This window comes from Scophthalmus maximus, chromosome 20, assembly GCF_022379125.1.
Source record: "Scophthalmus maximus strain ysfricsl-2021 chromosome 20, ASM2237912v1, whole genome shotgun sequence".
Taxonomy (NCBI): domain Eukaryota; kingdom Metazoa; phylum Chordata; class Actinopteri; order Pleuronectiformes; family Scophthalmidae; genus Scophthalmus; species Scophthalmus maximus.
Window position 1 is genome coordinate 12,061,945 of NC_061534.1, and position 19,501 is coordinate 12,081,445.

The 19,501-nt window shown below is 42.7% G+C and overlaps 1 protein-coding gene across 8 annotated transcripts in view; it reads right to left on the minus strand.

The window, feature by feature from the left end:
- LOC118284916 (probable E3 ubiquitin-protein ligase HERC1) overlaps nucleotides 1-19,501 on the minus strand; it is a 40,848-nt gene that overhangs the window by 5,680 nt on the left and 15,667 nt on the right. For 3 of the 8 annotated variants that reach the window (XM_047329437.1, XM_047329435.1, XM_047329442.1), the window contains 41 exons: nucleotides 19,239-19,436; nucleotides 18,956-19,076; nucleotides 18,603-18,843; nucleotides 18,318-18,484; nucleotides 18,063-18,215; nucleotides 17,844-17,941; nucleotides 17,604-17,699; nucleotides 16,818-16,985; nucleotides 16,448-16,687; nucleotides 16,272-16,355; nucleotides 15,767-15,992; nucleotides 15,365-15,659; nucleotides 14,249-15,027; nucleotides 13,526-13,739; nucleotides 12,669-12,838; nucleotides 11,763-11,846; nucleotides 10,854-11,040; nucleotides 10,629-10,756; nucleotides 10,085-10,293; nucleotides 9,481-9,740; nucleotides 9,313-9,365; nucleotides 9,021-9,218; nucleotides 8,363-8,528; nucleotides 7,926-8,178; nucleotides 7,111-7,339; nucleotides 6,725-7,002; nucleotides 5,812-5,939; nucleotides 5,451-5,578; nucleotides 4,597-4,824; nucleotides 4,027-4,154; nucleotides 3,730-3,929; nucleotides 3,384-3,498; nucleotides 3,146-3,274; nucleotides 2,915-3,013; nucleotides 2,232-2,405; nucleotides 1,743-2,027; nucleotides 1,546-1,611; nucleotides 919-1,044; nucleotides 679-817; nucleotides 361-542; nucleotides 49-204 (listed from right to left, as the gene is read on the minus strand). In XM_047329437.1, the coding sequence (XP_047185393.1) occupies nucleotides 49-204; nucleotides 361-542; nucleotides 679-817; nucleotides 919-1,044; nucleotides 1,546-1,611; nucleotides 1,743-2,027; nucleotides 2,232-2,405; nucleotides 2,915-3,013; nucleotides 3,146-3,274; nucleotides 3,384-3,498; nucleotides 3,730-3,929; nucleotides 4,027-4,154; nucleotides 4,597-4,824; nucleotides 5,451-5,578; nucleotides 5,812-5,939; nucleotides 6,725-7,002; nucleotides 7,111-7,339; nucleotides 7,926-8,178; nucleotides 8,363-8,528; nucleotides 9,021-9,218; nucleotides 9,313-9,365; nucleotides 9,481-9,740; nucleotides 10,085-10,293; nucleotides 10,629-10,756; nucleotides 10,854-11,040; nucleotides 11,763-11,846; nucleotides 12,669-12,838; nucleotides 13,526-13,739; nucleotides 14,249-15,027; nucleotides 15,365-15,659; nucleotides 15,767-15,992; nucleotides 16,272-16,355; nucleotides 16,448-16,687; nucleotides 16,818-16,985; nucleotides 17,604-17,699; nucleotides 17,844-17,941; nucleotides 18,063-18,215; nucleotides 18,318-18,484; nucleotides 18,603-18,843; nucleotides 18,956-19,076; nucleotides 19,239-19,436 (7,578 nt within the window). Of the gene's footprint in view, nucleotides 1-48; nucleotides 205-360; nucleotides 543-678; nucleotides 818-918; nucleotides 1,045-1,545; nucleotides 1,612-1,742; nucleotides 2,028-2,231; nucleotides 2,406-2,914; nucleotides 3,014-3,145; nucleotides 3,275-3,383; nucleotides 3,499-3,729; nucleotides 3,930-4,026; nucleotides 4,155-4,596; nucleotides 4,825-5,450; nucleotides 5,579-5,811; nucleotides 5,940-6,724; nucleotides 7,003-7,110; nucleotides 7,340-7,925; nucleotides 8,179-8,362; nucleotides 8,529-9,020; nucleotides 9,219-9,312; nucleotides 9,366-9,480; nucleotides 9,741-10,084; nucleotides 10,294-10,628; nucleotides 10,757-10,853; nucleotides 11,041-11,762; nucleotides 11,847-12,668; nucleotides 12,839-13,317; nucleotides 13,350-13,525; nucleotides 13,740-14,248; nucleotides 15,028-15,364; nucleotides 15,660-15,766; nucleotides 15,993-16,271; nucleotides 16,356-16,447; nucleotides 16,688-16,817; nucleotides 16,986-17,603; nucleotides 17,700-17,843; nucleotides 17,942-18,062; nucleotides 18,216-18,317; nucleotides 18,485-18,602; nucleotides 18,844-18,955; nucleotides 19,077-19,238; nucleotides 19,437-19,501 lie in introns of all 8 variants that reach the window. The other 5 variants (XM_047329438.1, XM_047329439.1, XM_047329436.1 and 2 more) reach the window with 5 other exon arrangements.

Sequence of the window (19,501 nt, forward strand, 5' to 3'; positions counted from 1 at the left end):
ATACAGTACAAGTTTAATAATTTTAAAAAAGCATGGTTTATTCTTTACCTGCCCCACATGATATCCCTCTAGGGCTGCCACCCGTTCAGGCAGCATCTTGTTCGAGGTTGACCTTTGACCCAGACGGCCAGATTCACCACTGCCAAAGGTGAACAGTTTCCCATCTGCTGTTACCACAGCAGAGTGCCGGAAACCACAAGCAAGCTAGGGAAGAGAAAGAATAAGATAAGAACAATAAGAAATATATTAAATGTCTATGTCACTTTAACATGTTGGTTGCAAGTGAAATATCTTACTACTAATAGGCTTGACGCTTCCAACAATTCAGTATAAAAGCACACAGATATCACATGGCTCTACCTGAATGACCTCTTCTCCCTGTAAGGCCTCTATCTGTTTGGGTCTCCGCTGTCTTTCGCTGTTACCGTGCCCCAGTTTTCCGAAATCTCCGTCTCCCCAGCTGAACACCTCCCCAGTCTCAGTCAGGGCCATGGAGTGTCCATCGGACCCACAAGACGTCACCAGCTGAGTCACCACATAACCTGTCCACAAATCAAAACAATCCATAATGAGCAATCAATAGAACATCAGTTAATAATGAGGGCATAAGCTAGAGCTACAATTGAAAATATGTATTTGTACTCTTCCAGCTCAGACTTGGATTCTCTGGCTTTGTACCTTGAAAAGCAAAGATAATAGTGGGGACATATAGATCATCAGAATTCCCCTGACCCAGTCTGCCATATTGTCCTTCTCCGACAGCTAACACAGTCCCATTGGACTGGACCAGGAAGGTACAGTTCTGACCGCACACAGCCTGAATGACATTAAAAAACGGACACCAAAGGAGAAAGAAATGTCAGAAAACAGCGGCAATTTAGGACAAAGTCTGTGTACTGAGAGGAAAGAAGTTGCTACCTGTTGTGTCTGTGATAGAGAGGGTGCAAGAGTTGGCATCATGAGGTTGGTTCCAATTCCTGCCAACTGTCCGTAACGTCCGTTCCCCCACAGGTAAACCTCACTCTTCCCCCCTTGTTGCCAGTCCTAAGAAACACAGCAGGTGAAATGGAAGTTACAATATATTATAAAAGTTTGCAGGTAAAGAACATTTAATTGTGCAAACAGATAAAGTAACTGTTTGAGGTGGTTTCTTGCCGGACCAGGTGGTGGTGATGGTCGTTTGACAAGAGCTTCAGCCATTGTTGCGTTTAAAAGACAAGAGGTTATGAAACGCCCTCTGAGCAAAGCTTTTTCTTCATGGCAGTGTGAACGCCACAGTGACTCGCTATCAGACATTGACAATTCCAAAATCAGTACAAGAAAAGCGATAGCAGCGATAGAAATAGAAGCAAAATAAAAATTAACATTAGCATTGCTTTAAACAGCAGGAATCAGCTCTCGCAGAGTGAAGAAATAAGGTTAAATGCTGAACTCGCAATTTTCTACCTTCTAGATTAGCATGTAATCAAATGTAATGCTGACAGTGGCTATGTAGCAGAGCAAAACCTTACATATAGCCCCTTTTAAACATGACTAAGCTGTTACCTCTGGTCTTGTGGTTGCCCAAGACATCAGCTGTTCATCCATCCTGTAGCTCCACTTGCTATTGTCCTAAAAGAGAGAGGAGTGTCTCAATAGATGTCTGCACATGGGAATATAATGTATAGTCCATTCAATGGCTGGAAACTCATCCGGCCATTACCTAAACAAACAACAGCACAAAGAGGTTTCTCACTGCTCACCAGTGCCTTGATGATTTCACCGTCTTCCACCTCCTGAAACTCCGAAACAATGAAGGATTCTGGGAAGGCAGTACCGCTGGCAATAGCCTCAGCGCTGCGGACAGTTGTGGCGTAGGTGGCGAGCCAGATCCACTCTGAAGGGCAGGAGTTGGCATCAGCGCCGGTGTGGTGTGGAGGGCGTGGGAAGCGGCACAGGTGCTTCTCTAAGGACAGACCGACCGCCAAGGAGGCCAAACTCTGAAGGAAGGCACTGTGGACAAGCTGGTCACCTGCTGCAACGTGGGTCTGTATTGACAGAAGGGATTCAAATGTAAGTCCCATCTGAAGCTCACATAGACCTTACAGTTCATGAAAAATAATTACAAAATTAAGTTTACAGAGGGGACAAAACATTAACACAAGCATAAGTGGAAAGAGGTAAAGTGTTTCCCCCCAAAATGACCATCAAATTTAAAAGAAACTAGTGGAACACGTAGTTTCAATAATGACCCGCTCATGGTTGTACTGCTCCTGCAACAGCAAGGGCAGCCTCTCCAGGAAGACGGCCAAACAGGGTGCCCGATTCAGACCCAGGATGTTCTGGCCTCTGAGAACCGTACGGCAGGAAGGTAGAACATGGTTTTGACTGATCCAGTCGGGAGTGCAGCAGATCAACAAAACGTCCTGGGAATGACACAACACGGGCAAGAGGAAATGTGGCGTCTGCAAACAACTGGGCACTTTCTCACATGGTTTCAGCTCTTGTAATAATGAACTAATAAGTAAAAGCCTAAGTTATAGGAAACAAAATTGTCATTTAGAGTAGTATCAAGAAATCTGTAGATATTCTGGCTACCGGCTAGACGCTGGCTAAGTAGTCCAACATTCCACAGTTCACCATTTTGGGAAATTAACTAATTTGCTTTGTCAAGAGTTAGATGAAAGATCTGTAAATTAAATATGAAGTTTAAGCCAAGAGATGGTTGGCTCTCCAAATGTCAAATAAAGAATCTTTTAGCAGCTCTACAGCTCACTGATTTAAACAAAGATGACTCTTCTTTGCTGTAAATGTTTATTAATGGACATAGGTGAAAGTATTATCAATCTTCTCATCTAACTTTCAACAAGTAAAAAAATATGTTGAGCTATTCCCTTAAGGTTTGCTGGAAAGTGTTGGAAGTGTTCCAAATTACCTTCGACCTCCCAAAGCAGGCAGCTACGCCCAAGTTTGGTATCCAGGTGGTGCTGACGACTGAACCCAAACCTGTGACAGTCTGTAACACTGAACCGTCCTGAAAGAGATGCAGGAGTGATACATAATAACTGTTATGTTGTCTGAAAATGTTGATCCGTAAATAGGTGATCTTTGTATTGACTTCAGATAAAAAAATCGGCAGAGGCTCTAAATATTTTTTTTTTCTGACCTGTAAGGACCAGATGTTGAGCAGTCCCCCGATCCCTCCAGAAACCAGGGTCAGTCCACTGGCGCAAAATGAAAGAGACTTCACTGCCGCAATGTGGCCATGAAGTACAAACACACACTTTGCACTGTCCTGCAGTGAAAAGGAACAGAAAAGGTGTAGGTAGCTCAAATTAAACAATATATATATGTATTTTTTTTTAAGTCTGCAAAAGGACCTCCAGCAGCAGAGCCACACTGACCTTGACATCATTGTCATTATCCTGGCTTGGGGAGCTGTTCGGTATGTTGTACAGAGACACAACGGTTCCCCCCTGTGGCAGTGTCCACACATACACAGAGCCATTCTGACAACCTCTATAAAAACATGGAGATAAAAAGAGAAGCATCTACAAATGCAAACATATGAAATTTTCTCTAAAAAACAATTTTTGTGTTTCTTGTTGAATTAAGTTGATTATCTAAAAGAGGACCCCCCGCGACCCTTAAATGGATAAAGCGGTAGACGATGAATGAATGAATGAATGATCTAAAAGAGGGGCAGAATATTCAGAGGGAAAGAACGAAGAACGAGTCATTTAAACTCACGCGGCCATCATGAGCCTGGGATCAGGTGCTCTGCCAGCGAATGGGCACCATTCGGCGATGTAAACAGTGCTGGCGTGAATGAGCGAGTGCAGGGTCACCCAGGTGCCCCCAGAGCGCCCCAGTATCTTTGTGACCTCCGACCGACCCAAACAGAGCAGCAGGTGTCCTGTGGGGTCCCACTTTAGAGAAGTCACACTGTCCTGTAGAGTGAAGGGGAAGGAGAGTGGAGAGGTCAGGAAGGGTTCTTTTCTAGGGGTCTTCAGCATAGTGAGTACGGAGTAAAGTTTGCATGCAAACCTGGAAGACAGACAGCACGGCAGGCTGCTCTTTCTCATAGGTCTCAGTTGTGGCCAAAAGGATCTTTCCATTGGGATAGCCCACTGCAAACGGCTTGTCCTCACTGTGCCAGGCGACACATTGGGGGGCTGGAAGAAATGAGGTGAGGAGAACAGTCTTTTAAACGACTTGGGTTGATGCGTTTACAAATGCACGTTTATTTTCTTGCCAAGATGAGATGAGAAGATTGATACCACTCTCAGGTCCACATGCCTGGAAGCAAGCAGAAACCGCTAGCCTGGCTACAGATTTCACATTCAAGGCAAAGTTAAGCTAAACTAATCAACTGCCGAGTGGAACTTATCTTCTCATCTAACTCGGCATTAGGGAAATACGTGTGTATCACACACTCAGCAAATGGTATGAGAAATTTAAAGACAAAAATGTTAATCATTTAAGAGGACGTTTATAATAATTTTTTATCTTTTCTGTGTGCCACTTGTATCCTTGCATAACATTAAGTGAGTGTAATGTGAGTGTTCTCATGGTGAACTGTTGAAAAAGTGACTATGTGCAAAGCAGCCTCCTCACTCTCTTTACTGTGGCAGTGGGTGAGCTCCGTGCTCTTCACTTGCAGCTCTATTTCCTGCATGGTGACCTGGAGCCAGCAGAGCGAGCCATCCAGTCGACCCACGAGCAGGCTCTCGGCAGGTCTCGTCTTACCGCCCGCCGGCTGCTCGAGATCCCACAAGCTGAACGTCTGAGCCCAGCAAAGAGCTGTGACCCGCGACCCCTGAGCCTCCACGTGACAGTGAGAGCCTGTAAAAGTATAAGGAAATATTCAAATTGCAGGCGACTACTATTCTTATTATGAGGCATTTTAAACCCGAAACTGTATTGTTGCATTTGATGTAGGTGCATGAGGAAAAATTATACCTGACTAAGTGTCTTAAAAGACGCCTCGAGGTTTCTTTCAGTGACACTTAAATATGGTAACAATAAAATTTGAGCAATTTTTCAAATGTCTCAATTTCACATTTTGCAGAAATTGATCATGTTTAAAAATTTAAGAAATATATATATACGTATATATGGATTTAATGCTTGTATGACTGTAGTCATTTACAAAGAAGGGACAAATGGGGGTTTACAACTATACATCCAAGTACTCAAGTAAAATACAAAGATTAAAGCGAGGCAGACATTTACAATTATTACCATACTGTAGATCCTTTAATAATTAATGCTGTATAGACTATTATATTTGTAGAATTTGTATTTTAACTTTTTATAACATAAAACCCACAACATTGAGAAAAAGTAATATTTACTTTCAAATTTCAGCTACAAAATGTTGTTTTATTACTCTACCTTGAATATATTATATCAGCAGCTGTAACAACAAACCAAATCAAATCATAATCAAATTAAAACGTGGACTTTACCTTTGATGTTCATGATGTTGATGTGCTTGTTTTCTGGGGAGGCCAAGAAGTTTCCCGCTGTACTCCAGTAGACAGGAGACATGTGATGACATCTACCTGCCGTCTCACTGTTTGTTCTGTCCGTCTTACTGGAAAGAGTCAAAGGGAGGAAAATATGAGTTTAAATTATTATTCTAAAAGCATCTCACACCCCTCTGTGAGATTTTTCAGAAGTCTACAGGAACCATAAACATTTCATTATACAATGTAATTGTATGTCTTTTCATGCAAGTACATTGGACTTTCTGGATTAAATAATAATTATATGATTATTTTAAGTTTAAAGGTTTATCAAAACAATACTGGACAGAGCAGATATTACCTGGTAATACAGGAGAAGGTGGTCTGTAACTCTGCTGCGCTCTGGCTGACGCTCCATAGTTGCACCACCTTGTCCTGGGAGCACGTAGCCAACAAACTCTGCTCACTGCTCCAGGAACAGCTGGCCACCTGAAAAGAACAGGAACAATGTCGCAATGCTTTTACTACATTTCACATGATTAGAGGGGAAATGTCAGACATGCACTGCTAAAAGAATCCCCGTCTTTGTCTTGGTTTTATAAACCTCTTACAGCTGTGATGGAGGTTTGGTTAACGTTCTTAATATTTTCAAATCTAAATCCAATTACTGATTTTTTTTAATAGACTTCGACCTACACTGTGTTAACACCGTTAATCAAAGGTCCAGGCTTTAGTTATTTAAAGGCTTCTGGAATAGAAAATAAAATACAAACCAAATAAATCCTCTCATCCTGTTATTATAACAAAGGAGAATGCTGTTTGTTTTAACAGATTGAAACTACCTCACAGTTCTGCGTCAGCCAACTAGTCCCATTGCAGTTTACAGTACATCGTTTCGCCCAGTCTCAGATGTAGTGAACTAGGAAGCAATTTTGTTATAACTAGAATACTAATTCTTGATTTATGGCCAAAAAGGTGATTTGTAAGGTCACAGTGATCTTGACCTTTGTCCACCAAACTCTAATCAGTTCACCCTTGAGACCAAGTGAATGTTTGTCTCAAATATGCAGACAATTCCTCAAATCATTCATGAGATATCACGTTCACAACATTACGATGGAAGGAAAAATCTGAAAATATAAAGCCTCTACACCAATGACAGCCGTAATCAGGGTAAACAGAAACAATATAAAGATGCTATTTTAATCATAGTTATAATGCAGATTGTTCAAAAAAACTGCACTGAATTGACTGACCTACTCTAAGTCCCTCACCTTGTTGTAATGTCCTTCCAGCCTCTTGAGGGGACATTTGCGCAAGTCACCAGCCAGGTCGCTGTATGTTTGGGCCCGATTGGGAATGTCCCTTCCGGTGGCGGCCAAGGCCTGCAACAGCTGCTGTGCTGCCCACTGGCGGTGTTTACTGGTGAGCCTGGCAGACAGGACACACGCTGCCAGCGCATTAGCCAGCTCCAGAGGGCCCACTCTGGCCGTCATGTGGGGTGAAGAGGAAGAAGGCAAGGACGAAGAAGACACCCCGTGGTTTCCTGCATCTAGGTTAAACAGACACAAGCAGAGGAGAGCAACCATGAATAACAAAATCACACTAAACACTAATAAATAATAATGACACGACTACTTAACAAAGGACTACCTCTCACCATTAGTCTCATGTTCAGCCCTGTCTATGCTGTAGCAGTGGAAGCCCTTTTCAGTCAGCAGGGACACCAGACTTTGTGTGACCAGGAATGTCGGGGGCATCTGGTCGCTGTAGTCTCTCGGGGGCTGGGCTCCCTGGGCTGCTGCCGTGAGAATGGAGTTCAGACAACTTCTGTGCTGCGGATCACTGATGTCCCCGATGTTCACCCCTGTAGCTGCGGCCATTAGGTTCTACAGAAAGCAATTTTAAAGGATATTCACATTTTAGTATTTAGTCTTCGCAATTAAATTATCCCTAAATGCAAGGATAATTCTTAATTTCACTGGATCATAATTTCCTCATTTATGAGCTTTTGTGCTTTTGTTGCAATTTGAAACATTTCCCTTTATTTTAATCACAATTATTTGTATTTTTGTAATTTTACTGTTCTATACCTCTGCTGGTTTTAGGTCTTTCTTAACTTTTAATGTTCTACCAACCAAAATTTGCTTTCAATAAATACTTAATTCTCATATAAATAAATTGAGAAAACATACAGCAACCAGTAATCATCAACAAACCAATTAATATCATTGTCCACAATCTAAGTAATTACAATGTAAGTAATGACAAATATAAAATAAGTAAGCCAACACAAGAGAAAATGTAACTTACTGATGCATTAAAAGTATGTGCATTAATTGATACTACAGTAACTATGAGACAGTGTGGCATAGAATTGACATAGTGGTATAATTCTTGTGATGTATCAGCCAGTCTTTTTATAATTAGCATATACAGTGATTATAAAACATGGATTGACCAAAGAAAACTGACCTGAGTGCATATCTCCACTAGCTGTCTGTACGCAGTGGAGCTATGAGATACCACGCTCCCGATGGCTGAGGTAAGGAAGCTGAGGCAGGTGGAGTTGTTGCGTTCTGTCGCCACCGGCCCCTTCACACCTGAATGTCTGTCCACACAGGTGTGAGCCCTGCCCCCTGCTGCCAGAGTCATCAAACGCACCAGGATACGAATATCTGCCAGACCCAAGGACTCTAATCCATTGGACTGGCTGCACACTGATGCACTGGAGTGGGAGAGAGACAAGAGGACTCTTGAAACCACATACACAAACAATATATATATGTATACACACACACATATATATATAGATATAATATATCTATATATATATAGATATATATATACACACACACACACACACATATATATATATCATCCAGGCTATATTTTGTTCTAACATACTGTACCTAGAGGCAGTCTGAGACAGGGCTCTCATCACCATACTGTAAGCGAGCAGAATCTGGGCTGTGGAGGTGACTCTCCTCAGAGCTTTCAGTCTATCATGAGAGTCCCTCAGTGAAACCGCCTGCTGTCCAAGGCTCAGAGAGGTCTTCTGCTCAATAAGGGCATTCCCTGGTGAAAAAAATCATATCAGACCACATTCTATTAATTATAGGATAAATTCCTGATACAGCTTGATTAACTTGCACCCTCACAGTACGTGTGCCTCACATGCCCAGCTATGATAAACGAGTAATATACGAGTCACTGCTGCTGTAAGTTTGACTCTGGATGGATTGTGGATGCTGCCAACAAGCGCAGAGGGAATGTGGGTGTGTGTTACGACAAGTGGGCTTAATCTTTCATGAAAGATGCAGTGAAAGACGCATTGCAATTGCACCAGGAACAAGAGGACGGTGAACCGTTCTGTTCTGTTCGGATATGACCAGCGATTTAATATTCAGGTGTGTAGAACGTTTTATCATAGTCATGGGTGGTTGGTTTGGCGTAGTATCATAAAGCTCGCAAAATAAAAATCTGTTTCAATTACTAATATTTTCCTGTCATATATATTTTGTTAAAACACTTTTAGAACAACTAGCTGCTATAACAGACACTCAGTACCTTTGGGAGCTCCTGCTCTTGCCGGGTCAGCAGAGCTATAAACCCGGGCCCCAAGTGGATCAGGTTCAGCAAAGGCAATGGGGTCTGGCACCAGTTTCTTTTCAGTCAGCCCCAGAGGTCTCAGCAAGAGCCCAAAGTCCTCCAGTCCAGTCAGCTTGTCTGTGTCACACTCATCTTTGTGGCTCATTTCCCAGTCATCTGAGTGAACAGGAGTAACGTTCATTATAAACAGATGCATTTAATCAGAACCAAATGACTTCTTCTATTTTGAACTGACAGTACCCTTCCCTACCATCAGATGTGCTGTCCAATTGGCCAATCAAATCAGATGTCAGACCTTTAATCCTAAAGGTAAAAGTAGGAAAAAAACAATGATAAATATTGGTAACAGTTACATTTATGTTCATCGAAATCTCAATCCGTTTTTATAAAAGTATGAGAAGAAAAACATCTGCTTTACCTTTCATATTTAGAGCTTGTGTCGCTCAAGTTTGCAGTCAGATACTTTTCCCTGCAGGAGCTGCAGAGGAGGTAGAACGGAAAGTTGGAGCCACATTCCCCTTTGAACCAGACATCCACGTAGGCCCCGGTGCTGTCGTAGCCCTTTCGCGCCGCACTCTGCCCACAACCTGGGTGACGGCGCTTTATGTGATTGTTAAACTGCAGGGTAAGGGTGTTGCACAACTCGCACTTCACCATCTGACTGTGTTCCTCTCCGGCCTAAAACGAGGGTAATACAATTAGATGGATGATAATATTTCTAGTATAAGCGAAGCAAACAGTATGCATGAATGTTTAAGACAAATAAAGGCCAAGGCATACATGTTAGTACAAAAGATCAGGCCTACAAGCAACCCTGAGGTCCAGTGCTGTCTTCAGATTGTTTACTAAACTTAATTTTGGTAATTCCTTCATTTTAATTGGCATGATATTATGTTTGTCACAAGTTAATCTGAGGGTTTGACCATTGTTTGTCTTTTTACATCTCAAATCATGACATGCGCAATTGAAATTTTTTGTCCATGTCTTGTAGCCTTAGCCGTAGATTATGTGATTTGTGTCACCTCCACTATCTGGAGAGTGTCTCTCTCCAAACTGAAGAATGACGGGGTCAGCAGGTCCTCATAAGTTTCCTCGTGGTATGGGTCATCCATGTAGCCCAACTCTGACTCCTCCTCGGCTGAGTAAGGATGAAACTCCATCTGCTCTGGCCACTCGCCCACCGCTGTGTGTTGCTGGTACAGCTGTGGGAGTGGGTTGGGTGATGGCAAGTCTGAAACAATTGTTTCAAGATGGTTGCTTCAGTAAAATGTACGGTAGATCTGTGAATTTAATCAGGACTATCACAACACAAGTTGATCACTATGCTAAACTCAACTAACCCGCTGCTAGCTGTGGCTTTATATTACAAACAGTGATCAGTTTGAACTTCAGATTCTGATTTTTGATCAACATGCCACTGAATCGAGTTCAATCAAGTTACATTCATGAAAAGTCGTGTGATCACAGGTGAACTAATCACTGCAGCTTCAGGTTTAGTGTCTGTGTGTAAAACAACAGAGCTATGAAGTGCACATTTCCTTTCTGAATCAAAGCTGTCCTTCTGACCTGCCCTCCGAAAGGACGTCCTCTGAGTAGAGCCTGAGCGACGCCGCCGTGCCGGAGGAGGTCTGTTCCTGGTCAGGTGGACATCCAAGAAGTTCTCCCTCTCTATCCAATCCAGCCCTGGCAACAGGCTGCAAAAAATAACATGCAGTCATTGAGCAAATTGTTTATTTATAAGATTATACCGGACCAAATGAAAAATGTCTGCATGTTCCTGAAATCTCTCACCTTTCACTGGGTTGACTTGTGGGGCGCTCAGGGCATTGCACTGTCTCTGGCCCATCTGGGGATGGGGTCTCAGGAGCACCCTCCTGTCTAGGTGACTCAGCTGCCTGCTGCTCCTCCGTCAGGGGGTGCTCGAGCATCCAGCTGGCCAACACCTCAATGGTTTGAGAGTCCAAGTCACCTGCTACATCTGGGAGGGACCACAGGGAAGTTGAACTGTCAGAGTTTAAAAAGAAAGGATGGATCATGGAGTGCTGCAGTGCTACTTCATGTGGGACATCACCACCAGATGATCACGCTATGTAAAATTGAAGGTCAGGCTGGCATATCTGCCCCGACAAAACAGCGCGTGGCGCGGGGGGATGTGAAGTTTGTGATGTAGTGAAAGAGTGGGGGGAATTAAAGTGATCTTGTGTTTGAATGTGAAAATATTCATACTGCACACATACTTGCGTACAGGCTCATTATACACATAAGATCTATGCCATTCGTGAACAAAACAATTCTGAATTGGTTCACTTTTACCATGTGCTGAAATTTCAAAAACCTCAGGAAAAATGGTTGAATGATTTTTTCTTTTTTTGATAAAAGTTATGGAAAATGTGATGATCATCCGAACAAAAGACATTGCTCCAGTGGGCACAGTTTCTCAGGTACAGATTGTTTTAATGCAGAAAAGCCGGAAAAACTAACTGTGACTTGCTATTTTTGCATTAAAAGTCATAGTTAATGTCCACCATTCTAAATCTGATGAATTAGATCTTGATCTTTTTTTCCCTCGCGTAACCTAAACTTTTCTCATTACAAATACTACCCGAGGGCTGTAGCACACAGTGATGGACAGATGTTTCAAATAGAAAGCACATGAAGCAAAAAACTGTATGGTATCAGACAGACTCCACAAAGCAGTACCTGCTGCCTCCATGGCCCAGTAGATATGTCTCATAGAGAATCCCATTTCTAGCAACCGACTGGTGACAAACATTTGTGTCCGCTCTGGTGGTTGAGGAGAAAAGGAAAAGTACACAAAAAACAGAAAACAAAAGCAAGTCCACGGCTACATTTTTAATTTGAATACATGTAGACTGCAGTGGTATTTACATGAGAACTAAATCATTTTTCATATTTTGTTTTTTTTATTTCCCTCAGTTTATGCTATTTTATTAGTCTGGAGACAAAGAAAAACCTCTGTTCAATCAACCTTTTCAATTTAGTTTTCATATCCTCAATTAATGTTTACACCAAACAATAGACTGGCCTGTTAATACCAATGTATCCTGAGACATGAGTTTAATGCTATCGAAGAATTGTTTCGAAAATAACACCAACATAACTGACGATGGGAAAAATGGTGCCATTCAAGCATGTACAAGTGCACAAACTGTGTCATGCATGCAATCGATAGGTTAATAATATATCTGACTAATAGCAGAGCAAAACACATGCTGTTTTGAGCAACAGGTAAGTTGTGACAAAGTAGCTGCACATAAAGGCTCATGCAAGAGACAGTTTCCAGTGAGTTATCATTGTTTTACTGTCCTCCTGAGTCTAGCTTAACTAAATTATTTATTGAATTACATTAAAAGCATGTTTGAATATGGGGCCAGCATGGGGAAAAGATTTGTTACAAAAAACTGAACTGACCTGCAACTCTGTGGCAATTAGCGAAACTATTCTCTTGTGTTGTTTATCAGTAATTGTAAAAAAGGAGATGTATTTCAGTGAGAAGATTTCTTTCCTTTCTATGTACTGCTACTTAATGACTTCCGACAGCACGCCTCTCCCTCCCCGATTAATGTCTCTACGTTTGTTTCTTACCCAGGCTGCTTCTGGCCTGTGTGCTGCAGGGACCTGGTTCCATGAAGCTAGTTTGCTGCTCTGTGAAGGCATCACAAGAAGCAGAGCTGGCCAGGCTGAAGCAAGGGTGCAGAACGGGGGGAGCGCTAACCAGGCCGGTAAGCGTAGGGAACCGAGTTAGCACCATGTGCCTGGAGGGAGCGGAAATACAGTATATACAGTAATAACAAGTGTGCAAGTGGTGCTGTATTAACTTAAGTCCCGAACAAACTCTTGAACCACGAAGTATGTAAAGGATAAGGTGAGATTTATTCAACCTGATTTAAGATGCCTAAGTCACAATAAGTCAAGCATGTGTCCTTTTATTTCAACATTTTGCTCAAGCCTGGTAAACCCAGTGAAGGTTTAACAATATGTACTTTGGGCTGTGGGAGTATTTTGGCAAAGAGCTTATATCAAAAGTCTCCTTCCTGATTTAAATCTCTGTCTTATAAACACAACCCTGAAGCCGTTTGTTTGGCTCTCGAATGCAGGAATAACACTGATCCTCAGATCCGCTGGCTGGGTTAGGAGAAAAACAAGCAGGCAGAGCTGCAGCCTAGACTGAAGACATTGCAAGCAGTATCCTCACGTTTTTTTCTTTGTTTTTTTCATATAGATCCTAACTCACCCATTCCCTGGACTTCAGAAAAGCTGTTGCTGCTGCCAAAAGATACAGGTCTGTAGCAATCGGTAACTTGAGAATCAACCATAACTACAATTACTGATCCATTAAAGAAATGTCCAAAAAATGTGCTGTACCAAGCTTTTAGAACTACCTACTCAACTGTTAGAACAAATTAAAATACATTTTTTAAATGAACTCAGTCTTTACTCACTGAAGGAGGCTGATGGGGAGGAAAGGGTTGAAATTATCAAGGCCGTCTGTCTGCAGGTTCGCTGGCAGTGAGGACGCCAAGTCAGTGTTAGAGGATGACGCAGAGGCTCTGTTTGACTGGCCAAAGATGGCAGTGCCTTCTGAACCTGCGCTGTACAGGGACACAGAGCTGGAGGACTTGGAGATGGGCTGAGAGGACAAGTGGTGGCCTGATTCTGTAAGGAAAAGGTAGCGATGAACGTTGGATCACAGCCTTTAGTTATTATTATACCTTTTTTTTGGACCCTGAATATGACACGACAGAGCTGTTTGAAAGTTTGTCAGTGCAAAAATCACGAATCCTTGAGCACAAGGCACAGGTCAAAGGGCAGATTTAAGTACGTAAATTATTAGCAAGTCATTTTATTTCAACATATACCATTTAAAGATGTGTCAATAGTGTTTTTTTATATTAACTACAGCTGCAATTAGTTGATCGACAAAAGATTTATCAGCTAATTTGACAGCTCCTCCATGCTTTTACTTGTCTTAACTTTATTTTAAACTGAATTTCTTCGACCTAAATAAAGAGACAAAATAAGACGTATGAAGGGGTCACCCCAGGTCAACTTTTTTATAATTTTCTATAATTTCCTGTTGTGTAGACCTAACGATTAATTGAGAATGTAATCGGTACAGTAGCCAAACAAAATAACTACCAAGTCTGAGGCATAAATGTCGATACCTTTACGTTCTTTGTCCTCCTGCAGTCTGTGAAGGGCTCCTTTGTAGATCATGACCTGAGCCCTCTCAAGGTCAGTTAGAGAGACGCTCTGTTTGATGGGACAGGGCCTGACTGCCCACTTCACCATGCTCTGCACCACATACTGTAGCACTGATCTCAGCTCTGCACTCTCATCCCATTGTTTGCAGCTGGCCTTAGCCTGGTCAGGGTTCAGGCTGGAAAGAGGACTCACTGAGGAGTTGGAAGGGTCATGTTTGGGCACGAGAAGCATGTCTTCCAGTTTCTCACAGCTAAAAATGACATTAAGGGATTTCAAAGCTCCTGTGAGAAGATATGAGACTCGAATTGCTCTCAGTTCAAGCGCAAAGGCATCAATTTGAGAGGTTTGAGGTGTTTGTTGAGGTAGGGGTGGAAAGGTTGACTCCTGATGCTCTGCAATCCTTGCGGCCTCTTTGTTTAAGGACAGTGAAACAAATTGCTCTGTCTCAACCTTCTGATTCTTGAACTTTTTCCTCTGGTCTTCTGTCAGCCATCTGCTTTCCTCTGATATGTCTTCATCCAGACTGCTCTGTGTTTCTGTGTTCTCCTCTGAGTATTTCCTCTTGGGGGCTGGATAAGCTCCCAGCCACCCCTGCTCCTCCAGCAGCCCCATCAAATAAATCAGATCTAACAATACCGTCGGTTTGAGGCCTCCGAGTCGGTTGACATTGCAGCAGGATATGCCGCAGGGCTCCAGTGAGATGATCGGCGTGTCGCTGGGTGACCAAGAATTCATGGAGCTTAGTTATTGGGAAGGATGGGCAGAACCCACAGATAGAGCATGGATTGACACCAGGACGGATTAATGGATTTAAGAATGAAGAAGAAGAGGCAAGAAGAAAGTAAGATCAGAGGGGTAAATGATGAGAATAAAGTAAAATGTTAGACAAATCACAGAGGATGGAAAGTAAACACTAACAGAAAATAATTTCACAGAGTAGTAAAGATGCTGAAGACCAAGACAAGAAAAAATTATAATAATTGTTTAATGGAAGTTAATGGGAATCATTTAAGAAACATATGCAGAGACATTCATTATAAGTAAGTGTAATAGATAAATATATATATTTGTAATACCTTACAGAGAGGTCCCCCTCCTCCCACTGGAGCTTGGCCAGAGAGCTTCCTTCTTTCAAGACACCAAGCAGAACAGCTCTGCGTCCACTAGGCTTGTGGAGGCACAGACTTCCGGCCCGCAGACCACTGTCCACTCCTCCGATCACGGCCAGTACCGGCCACACTTCAGTGCAAAGAGCAGCAAGCTTGGCTTCAGACAGGGGAAGGGGTTGTGCCACCAAGTCCCCTGTGTCGACAGCAGTCAAGCCTTTGTCCCTTTCACTCTCTTCTCTTTCAAAGTGTGTGGGACTGTAGCCTGCAGGAGAAGGTGAGACCGCGACAATCAGCCACGAACACAATCATCTGGCTTCAAGTAACATTCAGAAACAGACTAAATTAAATAAATCCTAACTGGTGTCTGACCTTGATTGAAGCGCCCCAATTCATCGTCTTTTAGCAGGAAACCAATGAGCTCCAGGTGGGTATGGATGTACTGGTTGATATGCGAGGCCCACTGGTCACACTGGTGGAGCCGACGGAGGAGCTGCACACTCGACTCCAGCAGCACCATCCTTCGAGGACTGCAGAGAGGATCCCCAGGAAGTAGATTACTGGGCATGCCTCTAATCTGGAGGTCACGAAGTGCCACCTGGGAAAAACACAGAGGCACAGCGTTGTTGCACCACAAAATATGTGAGTGTGTGAAATGCAGCGCACTCTCTCAATGCAACAGAGCTCAAGTGACGGGCAAGACTGCAGTCTCCCTGCCTGCTGAAAACTGCATGACCCTTGTCTCTTTGTCTTGAACTTGAGGTGATTGTGTGGAGTTCCTGGGTCCTACTCTTTAGGTAATCTCACAGGTATTTTTATTCTAACTGTGGCCAAAACACAAGTGCAGTAGGTGCTCTATGTACAGTATATCAAGTACCTTCTCTCCAGGATTACTGCTGTAGAACAACACACAGGGGTACAGTTCAGTGGCGACCACACTTTCAAATGCCAACTTTGGCTCCTGGCAGAAAAACACAAACACACGATTGCAGAGAAACACACAGTCAACTAGAGCAAAACTCCTGAATGTTAACTGTGAGTATTTGATCAGACCTTGTCGTTCTTAGCAAATGAAATGGTGTGAGCCTCCATGTCGAGGATACAGGTGATGGTGTCACCCTGGGAGAAAGAGGGAAGTGTGCGGACTAGTTCCCCTCCATGGTACAGGTTGCCACTGTACGCACGATACAGCCACATGTCCGTGGTGGTATGGTGGTTGTGATCTCTGACTGGCCAGCGTGAAACGCCAATGCAAGTGCCCTCGTTGCCTCTGTTCTCTTTGGTAATGTAGAACTGGGGAGAAACGTTTGGTACACATCAGGATATTGGAGGTGTTTTCTCAGCACATTTGAGGGATAACATCTAGTCAAAAAACAAGAAAGCATATACCAGATAGTAGCAGAGAGCAGCAGATAGTCCTTACCTTCCATATGAAACAGCCAGAGGTGATGGCAGTGGTTGCCAGGCCGTAACCTTTCCCCCCTGAACCGTGGGAGAGGATGTTTCCACTCTCCAAAGAACAACACACTAGCTTGTGTGGGTCAAAGGAAAAATCTCCAATAGGAATACATTCGTCGTAGCTGCCAAGTTTCTGCAAAAAATGTGGTGGAAAACACTTCAATCATCAACTGCATTAATTAATACATTACGCTTTGCAATGTACAATAGAGTCGATACATGTAAAGCAAAATATAAAGACCAAGTGACACTGAAACGTTACATAAGACACCTTGCACATTAAGTGCTTCACTCCCTCAGATAAGGCACGTCAAGTTACAAATGTCACACAAAATGTAAAAAATCCTGAAAGAGTACAGGACTGCTTTTGATTTTTGGCTACACATTTTCAACCAATAATATAGACCAACCACTTTCATTTATTACATTGCTAATAAGGTAATAGGTGGCTTACTTGTAAACATTGTATACGTTGAAATGCATGGTATAAATAAATAGGTTGCAGACATTGCTCTCAGTAATTTCTGGGGGAAAAAACACTACGATGAATAAATAAGAACAAATTAATTTGAGTGGTTTGTATAACGTTTTCTCTGACATGTAAGCAGGCTACAGTGCAGTTGGGATAGTTAAAACCTTATAATTTGTATTTTATTTTTTCAAATATATAAGGCAACTTGTTAAGACGTACCACTACTAGTAATATAGAAACTTAAATAGATACAGTATTAAAGCAATACCACTTTATTACCTTTGTGTCTTTTTCAGTCGTCTCCTCGTGATTCCCCTCAGCTAGTGGTTCCTCCCACATATAAACAGACAAGAGCTGAAAGAGTTGTCTAACAGTCTACGAAAAGAAAAATGAGAAATCATTATGCACAATTTCCAATTAACAAGCAAGCCAGTAATTTTAATCATGAACTTATTATTGTCTTCTTCAACTTGACTCGCAACGACCTGTAACTTTTACACACTGCACGTTGCATCATACCTGTTGAATATGAACTGGCTCAGAACAAGTAGGTAACAGTCTTTCTAAAACATGGAAGGCCAGTAGCTTAGTGCGAAGGTTCTGGAAGCAAGGAGATCCTGAAAAGAGGAAGATGGTGGAGGTGGTGGTGCAATGGTAATCAAATGAAACACATGTTAACTGTCCTACACTGTAAACAATATCAACACTGTATTAAATTGTTATTTCAAAGTGCCTTACCTAAAGGGGACTTCTGCGAAATAATGGCCATGAGTGGATCAATCCATTTGACAAAGGTAGAGAGTCTTTTCATCACTCTTAGCGACAGTACGCGCCTCAGAAACACCAGGAAATCTGCAAGCTGAGATTCAACCACCTCGCTGCTTTCTGCTCCTAAAACAAAACGGCAGGAAGACCTGTGCTCAAAATCACAGGAACTATCTCACGCCTTCGAGAAACGCCACATTTGAAATGGATAAATTAAATTTGCCACACCAACTAGACATCCACTCTTGCCGTTGGAGTCGAGATCTGCTCTCTCAGCTGTTCCTCTCTCTGCCGTCTGCTGTTGGTGGAAAGTCTGCAGGACATTGTGGAGCTGCTCACACATCACTTCCATCAGAGCATGGGACACATCAGCAGGCAGTGAATCCTCACAGGAGCTGAAAACAGGGGGCAATTTGTTATGCACGTCTTCCCACTAAAGAGTATCTTAATTTTTCAATGAAAAAGCAGTGGAAAAAGTAATGCATGCTCCTTTACAGCTGTTTCCATTCTCACCTTGCGGCCACAGTCAGTATCTGAAGCAGGCGTGTACAAGCTAGTCTGACAGCCCTGCTCAGTAGCATGGATCCAGATGTGGAGGCTGCAAACCAGCTCTGGTTCATCAGAGCACAGCTGTTGTTGGTCAGCACCGACAGAACTTCCAGGATGCCACATTTGATGACCAGCACCAGGTCCACCGGTTGGTAACAGAAATTCAGTGCAAACATCGTGGCAAGAAGAAGGTGCTGGCAGGATCCTGAGTATGACAGAGATAATATCTCCACAACAGGCAAATTGAGTAGCAATGACATTTAAATCATCAAATCATCAACATGTTACACAAATGCAAGACAAAATAGTGAACAAACCTGTATGTTCTCTTCCCAATAGGACTCTCTGTCTGAGGACATGCACCACCTGCTGGTAGAAGGTGTGGGCAGCAGATTGCAGCTCTCTCTGCGTATCCATACAAGCTGAGTGTGTACCAGACTGGATTGAGATAAGAGGTATGGGGGAGTAATTTATACAACAACATGGAATCATCAACATCATGAAAAAGAAAGCCTCTTCATGTGGCTGGATTCAATTTTCTTTCTTAACGAATCATATACATCTGCACAAGAAACGTGAGAGCATGATTTCTTCATGTACCATGTAATGCTGCGACTCGTAATTAGCTCCGGAGTAAGAGCCAATGATTTGTGTTCCCAAAGCAAAGCATCCCGAGAGGAACTGAAGCTGCACGGACTGCAGCAACGCAGGAAACTGAGGGGCAACTGTGAATCCACCACTCTTATCCTCCATCTTGGAGAGGAAGGATGACATCTGACAGAAGGCCTCCAGACGCATCTGACCATGTCAAAGAATAGTTAGTAGTGAGTCTAAATAAAATCGAAGCACACTAATGTGTGTTC